Genomic DNA, 8019 nt, shown 5'->3' with positions numbered 1-8019 from the left:
CAGGACAACTTCAGGAAATGTAGCAAGACCAAAAAGAGTCCTGGTTCCTAGGGTCCAACTCTCAGAGAAGAGAAGCATTACAGGCAAAACCTTGTTCTTGCATCGAGGTCCAGGTACCATCCTATGGACTCAGTGGCGAGGATGGATCTGATTGTGGAGGTTTCTTTAAATCCAGCATGGATCCCTCCTGGAGCTCCGCAGAGCACATCTTCACTCGTGACCAACACCTTAGACACTGGCAAAAAAACTGAGTGCTCCTGGAAGGAGGAGGGGTTATAGAGGGGAGTCAACTTCCTGTATTGGTTATACCAGTGTCAACACCTGAAGGTAGGCCTATAACCCACCAAGTAATTACTTGAGCCTCTGTGTCCTATGATGTACAATAAAGAAAAGACAATATCATGAACAAAAAGCCTTATTTGTCCTTAACTAGTAGGATTAAAGTGCTTATACTGGGATGATGACTGCAGCTACAGTGATTATCCCAGTGTCAAAATTTTCAGCAGGCGATTTTCTTTTGTAAAGAAGTGATTCAAGTGGCCATACAGCCACTCAATCATGTCTAGAGAAAGTGGAAAGGGGTCAACCCAATCTTGCCTTTCCCTGGTTCTCCAATCCCATCAAGGCGATCCTGGGACTGCTCCAACTGGTGGCATCTGGTGCAATGAACAAAGAGAGAGGAACTGACATTGTTCCTTCCTCAGAAACCAGAAGCAACAAGGATTTTGTCACTTGCAGTTGTGAAAGCATCTGTTCAAATTGATCTTGGTTTGATCAGATGCTTTGGAGGCTAGAGGAGAGATATGGGGTCTAATGCATCCCTGGTCTCTCCATAAAGAGGATCTGTCATGGTTCATGTTATCACAAGGAATGTTGTTCATGCCTTGTGAGAACAATAAAGTTGCTATAAAAATGAAAATGTACAATTAAAGTAAATTTAAATAAAATAAATGTGCTCACGTGCATGTAGGTCCCTCACACATATGTAAATGGTGATTGTACACATGTGAGATAACACTGTAGACACTGTACAAATACAGCGTGACATTAAAAAATTACTACTTCATCATCTAGGGCCTCTGCTTTAAAAGATGATTTTTTACATGTAGGAGAAAAAATGTCAGAATTGATGTGGGTGGGAAGTGGTTAAAAAACATTGAAATATGGAAGGTAGTGGGTTTTTTTCTGCAGTATTTGGCAATCATGTTACTTGCATATTTGTTAGTGTAAAACCAAGATCCAGATATGTTCTTTGGGGCTCTGATTTATTGTACTTCACATATTGTGAAGATGTAGAAAAGCAGCATTTCTAATATCCTAATGCCGTGTACACATGACCAAACTTTCTGGCAGACTAGGTCCGATGGTCTTCCTGACTGACTTTTCAGCGGAGTTCCGTCGGACTTACCAAATGAACGGACTTGGCCACACACAATCATGATGACATACAACCGGACTAGAATAAGGAAGTTCATAGCCAGTAGGCAATAATTTCCCTAGCATAGGTTTTCGTCCGTCGGACTAGCATACAAACTGATTTTTCGTCCGGATTCGAGTACGTCGGAAAGATTTGAAACATGTTCTAAATCTAAAGTCTGTCTGATTTTTAGACAGCAAAGGTCCGATGAAGCCCACACACGATTGCATTGTCTGGTGGATTTATGTCGGACCTTTGCTGTCGAAAAGTCCGGTCGGGTGTACACGGCATTAGACTGTTATCCACGTCTCCTCCAACATTTATGTATTATTAGAGAGGAACTGAACTCTTGAAGATGTGTTCACACAAAACCAGGCAGGGAGCAAAGGACTAGTCACCAGTATTGTCAGTGGTCTGCAGCTGATGATTCTGGATTACTGACTTTTTCTGCACTTGTCTCTGTGTAGTGGCAGAGTTTTTTCACCCTCACATGCTATGATGTGCACTACTATGTTTCATGGGGAATTCCCCCAAAAAAATAAAAAATTTTAAGGATAATTGCTAAAACCCAATTAACATTTTTTCCTATGATCTAACGAATCTGAACTTTTTTTTTTTTTTTAGTTTATTCTCACTTTAACCACAAATGTCTAACACAATATAACAATTTTATTAAAAAGAAAATGTTCATTGTTGTGCTGAGAAGAAAATAAGACAGTTGTTTTTCTAGTCCATGATCTCAAGTTCATTGCTGAGTCTTACAGACTAAGCAAACGTGGACTATTAATGATAATCATTTTCAGTCCCAAAGAAGGTTATCTGAAGTGGTCATTTGCTTCGCAGAAATTACTAGACCACGGTTTAAACCTGCTAATATAATAGAGTTTACCATTAAAATGAGATGCCTTCTCTTCAATACCTCTAAGCAGAGATAAATTATATATATATTTGATGAACAAATGTTAAAAAAAAATCAGTGCTGCTGTGCTTCCTAAAATGTCTTACATGTAACATTATAGGTAACAGTGATAACTAGTCAACTTTTATATGATCTAAAATCTGATTCAAATAACACAAAATTATTGAATGTTATTATGCACCAAATAGTACATACACATTGATTTAATAATGACAAACTGTAGATTGTGCACCAGCTAGTAAAATGGTAGATTGTTTGGATAATTCCATACAGATCAAACATAACCAAATAAACAGGAAACAAGAAACAACACACATGCGTCATTTTTAAATTTTACGGTTTGCTTGATATAAATTGCACATTGATAAGTAGACTATACAACAAAATGCTTCAAGTATGCTTCATGCCAATCATCCTATAGAGTCATAACATTACTGGAAAGTACACTTGTTCAGGAAGCAACTCAAGTCCTTCCATGGTAAAACATACACGTAAAAGTAGGGAAAAAAATGAAATACAAAAATATTAACTCTTTGGGCTGAAAGAAATGCAAAGATATTGAAACATGTTGGGAAAAAAATATACCACACTAAAGTATATAGTAACCAAGTAAACACATGTGACAAGTGGCACAAAACTAGGTAGGAGGAATATATAGACTGGATGCAGCATAGGAGAACAGTAGAAATGCAAATGCAGGCAACATGTCCATTTGCTTAATCATAAAAATGATGCGTTATCGTAATGACTTGTTAGGTCACAGAGGCAATTAGTAGGAAATGTGAATTCAATTGTTTTCCATAGTTCACAGGTAGTGTTTTTTGACAATCATACAATATGGTTGATGAAGATTACCTGTAGAGGTGGCAGACACTGGATTTTCTTTATTTTTTAAAAAGTTCCTACAGCTGCAGCCATGGCAATTATTAATGTGAGTTTGTGACAGCAAGCTTATTGTGAATGTTGGAGTATTTGATTGTTTTTATATTTAATTAATATATTCTGGAATGTTTAAAAAATGTGCATGTTCAATGACCTAATGAATGGATCACTAAACTGATCTGCAGTTAATGAAATAATCGGGCTAGTAGTAAGCTAAAAAGTTAAACTGGCCAAATAAATAATTTAAGTGAAACTCCAGGAAATTTTTTTCCAGTTTCAAGATAAATAAATTGGAAAGGCTATAAATCTCCATTATGATTTTATTACTATCCACCTTGCTAGGGGGATTCCTCTTGTTTTCTGACCTTGTAAAAACATTGTCACGGGGCCAGTAGTGAGAAGAAATATCCAAGCTGAAGAAGGATATTGCCTTCTCCATGCTCCTTTAGATTGTAAGCTCCATGAGCAGGACCCGCCTACTCCTGTATATAACTATATTGTAATTGTACTGTCCACCTTTACATTGTAAAGCGCTACGTCAACTGTATGCGCTATACAAATCCTGTATAATAATATAAAAAAAGGATTCCTGTTTTGGAGCTATTTTTTCACAATAATGATATACTTATCAGCAAAAGATGTAAAGGTGAATTTTCAGTAAAGGGCAATAAAATCTGACTAAGGTTGTAACCCTATGAAAACTAAGAAATGTAATCTTTAACAGAATAATATATGTACCCTCTGCATTTTTTTTTATATAATCAACACTTATAAACCGCCCTCATCGTAGTAAACTGCTTCTTCAACAGAGGCACCAATGCCTGTTGGCTTCCCTGTGATCACAGCTACGACTGAACATAGGCAAATTAAGTTACTACAGTTGTAGTCATCAAGCATAATGGCAGTACTGGATTTCAGAAAACAGACGTGATTTTTTTACATGTCTATTGTTGGCCACACTTTGTGTACAGATCTTTTGTTTTATATGACAGGGGGACACTTCAGTAATAGTGTAACCGAGTATAATGGTTCGATAACACCAGGTTCACTTTCAGTGCAATCTATATGAACAGACATAGTTGCTTATTTTGTTACTACACAATGTAGGTGTAAAACTGCATGTACGTTCCAGTCTCAATGGTTTCATTACAGAAATAATCTGATGAAACTATATTAAAGCAAAACTAAGTAACTTGTGTTTACTTTCAAGACACAAACACCAGCATCTCATTGTATGCACATTTTATATGTAAACAATATAATGGATTCCTGAAGCTAATCCAAAAAGGTACAAAAGAACTGATCCCGACAGAGAACTGTATAAGACTTTCTTTAAAGGAAAGGAAATTTAATTTCTGAATAGAAAAACATTAACATTAGTGAGCATAAACAAAGATGAACATATGGAAAAAAAACCTAAAATGTTAAATGCCATTTCATCCATGGTAGCAATAATTAACACAACTGTCAACTATAGACAGTGAAAATGTAATAAATAGTCTCAAATTAAGACATTTCTACACCATTTCTTAAGGTAAGAATGGAGAGTCAAGGTCCTTTTCAACAAAGAAACTGTAGGCTGCCCCTACTTTTGTAAACAAACAAATATATATATATATATATATATATATATATAGATATATATAGTTGAGACAGGGAGAGAAATAGATCACATTTAGAGCCACAAGCACATTAAGTAGATAAACATTGCTAGGATTCAGATCAGCTCAACACCTATTCTTGTATCTGAACATGATTTCACTTTGTAAGGCTACAAGTCACATAACGGTGTTTGGGTGCATTCATGGAAGATCCTTATGATGACATCATGGAAAGAAGAATCCTAAATTAAACAGAGTTGACAGTAAAAACCGAGCTTGGTCCACTTTTGGGTCTTCCTATTTGTGTCTACCAGTCCATGTAACATACCAGTGGAAAGAGAAACCAAGTATTTGCTGTGTAAGCTGAGAAATGTTCTTGTGAATAGAGTCATCATCATCATGTTTCTGATGCAGTCCTGCTCTTAGAGCGGAGTGTGTATTTTTGGATGGGTGAACTGGACCTTGTAGCATGTGGTAGTGTCATTCCCATACTGATGTTTGGAACCTAGATATGCGGTAATAAATAGATCAGTCACGTAGTAAGGCAGTGTGTGCTCAACATAAGTGCGTCATACGGAGACACATGATCCTGAGCACATTAGTTAATGAAATAAGTCATGTTGTCTATGTCTTCTTTTTCAAGGCTTTCCAGGTTTAATCTCCAAAAAATGTATAATATGAAGGATGATTTATTTTTAATTGTGGTTCATCATTTTCCACTTTGGGCATAAAAAAAAAACAACTAGAAAGAAGTTAACCATCCAAAGATGTTTTGTTTCTTGTCGCTCTTTAGAGTAACAGACCCACTTTTAACATCCTGAATGAATACAAGCAGTTCAGTTGTACTGACTCCTGTCTAATTGTCCACATAAGGCAGGTCCATTGTATACTCTCAGGATGCCCCAGACGTCTCCAAGTAGCTCTGTAGTTTGCGAACTGTAGTTTTATCAAGGGAACAAAGGTCAAAGTCAAAGGTTGTGTTTGTGATATGGAAGTGCCCAGTTTCTTCTATAAGGTTCACAATCTAAAAAAAAATAAAAAAAAATTGTCCATAAGAGAAAACATTAGCATCAGAATAAATTGCAGAGGTTTTCATCACAGTTTTATCATCAAGAAAATGTGGTATATTTGCCACATGGGTCCCTTCAGGGTAACATAACTTGCCTTGTAAAATAAAAATGTTCAAATATTACTAATTTTAAAACAAGAAATATGAAATAGAAATTTGAGATATGTTCCCTTAGTCATAATTTCAGCATCATTAAAAAGGGAAATTATTATTACGTTAATAGTAAACAATATATAGCATAGTTAATTAAGGTAATGATTATTCATCATAACATTCATTAGTGTCAGGAGCATTTAACATGCCCACAAACGTTGACTATTCTTTCATTGACACTACACCTCCAGGAACATTCTGGAAGAAAGACAAGGATAACTAGTAGAAGAGGCTCCCCAACTCTTGACCAAACTGACTACCTAAAGAACGACCGGATGTACACATCTTAACCACTTGCCGACCACCGCACGCCGATGTACGTCCCTAATTTTGGGACGGATATCGTTGTTATGGCAGCAGCTAGCTGCCATAACCCCGGTATCCCAGTGTTCGGCTGGCTACAAGATAAAATTAGTCTCTGCAGTGAATTCGCCGCAAGATCACTTTTATCGGTGGCGGGAGAGGGCCCCCTCTCCCGCCGTGATCTGGTGTCCTCCGAAGCCATCGGCAGCGGCGGAGGCGATTGCATCTGTTTTCCTGTCAGGTATGGAGACAAGTGAGGGAAAGATGGCCCCCCACTCGTCTCCATACCATAGCTGGGCGGAAGCAACGTCAAAAAGTCACTTCCGCCCATGCCTCTTAAAGGCACATTTTTTCAAATTACAAAATTATTATATTTTTTTATTGCATTCAAGTCCAAATATGAGATCTGAAAACTTTTTCACCCCAGATCTCATATTTAAGAGGACCGGTCATGCTTTTTTCTATTACAAGGGATGTTTACATTCCTTGTAATAGGAATAAAAGTGACCCAATTTTTTTTAAACAGTGTAAAAATAAAATCAAGTAAAATAAATAAGCTCGCGCGCAGAATCAAGCGCATACGTAAGTAGCGCCTGCATATGAAAACGGTTGTTAAAACACACGTGAGGTATCTCCGCAATCGTTAGAGCGAGAGCATTGGAGATTTTTGAGGTTAAAAGTTTGACGCCATTAAATGAGCGGGTGCAATTTGAAAGCGTGACATGTTGGGCATCAATTTACTGGCGTGACATTATCTTTCACAACATAAAAAAAAATTGGGCTAACTTTACTGTTGTCTTATTTTTTTATTCAAAAAAGATAATTTTTTCCAAAAAAAGTGCGCTTGTAAGACCACTACGCAAATACGGTGTGAAAAAAAGTATTTCAATGACCGCCATTTTATTCTCTAGGGTGTTAGAAAAAAAACAATATATAATATTTGGGGGTTCTAAGTAATTTTCTAGCAAAAAAAAACACTGTTTTAAACATGTAAACACCAAAATCTCAAAACGATGCTGGTCCTTAAGTGGTTAAGCCAGCCATAAATTTTATTGAAATTCGGCTGGCTCAGCAGGTACGAACCAAATTTCAATCCATGTATGGGCAAGGCTGGTTGTACAGAAGTCGATCAACTGAGTGAAAAAGTTGTACAACCAGCCTGTCGAGTTGTTCTCAATTGACCAGTGCCGTAGACTATAGTCAGCAGCACTGATCAGTGTATTCTGACAGAGGGGGAAGTCTCCCCGCTATCAGAACACAAAAGGCATAGCAGGAGGATTTCGCCATCCACATCATATATATGATTGGGGAAATTTGTTTTTCTATTTTTTTGTTTAACCTGCTGTTCGAATGAAAAAAAGAATTATGTATGGACTGCTTTAGCTTTACCTAGCACACACAAACCACATATACGGTTGTGTTAAAAATAATAGCAGTGTGTTTAAAACATGCAACACAAACTCTTCAAGTATTATGATGTGCATCACATGGCGGGCTGATCCATGATCCCTGGTATGCGATAACTAGGCATCCCCATATCATGATGCTTGCGCCACCATGCTTTACATTGTACTATGGCTTGAATTCAGTGTTTGGGGGTCGTCTGACAAACTGTCTGCGGCCCCTAAACCCAAAAAGAACAATCTTGCTCAAAAATGTTGCGCCATTTCTCTTT

General features: G+C 37.2%; 1 protein-coding gene across 13 annotated transcripts in view; it reads right to left on the bottom strand.

Moving 5' to 3' along the window:
* Positions 1-2496: 2496 nt before the first annotated feature.
* Positions 2497-8019, bottom strand: part of MLLT3 (MLLT3 super elongation complex subunit) — a 387733-nt gene continuing 382210 nt past the window's right edge. For all 13 annotated transcript variants that reach the window (XM_077475204.1, XM_077475207.1, XM_077475203.1 and 10 more), the window contains one exon: positions 2497-5843. In XM_077475204.1, the coding sequence (XP_077331330.1) occupies positions 5712-5843 (132 nt within the window). In that variant the 3' untranslated portion in view covers positions 2497-5711. The remainder of the gene's footprint in view (positions 5844-8019) is intronic.

Source organism: Lithobates pipiens, unplaced genomic scaffold (genome assembly GCF_037356315.1).
Source record: "Lithobates pipiens isolate NorthernLeopardFrog02 unplaced genomic scaffold, aLitPip1_a1.2 Scaffold_13, whole genome shotgun sequence".
Classification (NCBI taxonomy): Eukaryota; Metazoa; Chordata; class Amphibia; order Anura; family Ranidae; genus Lithobates; species Lithobates pipiens.
The sequence above is the reverse complement of the archived record's forward strand: the minus strand, read 5'-3'. Positions and strand labels throughout refer to the sequence as shown.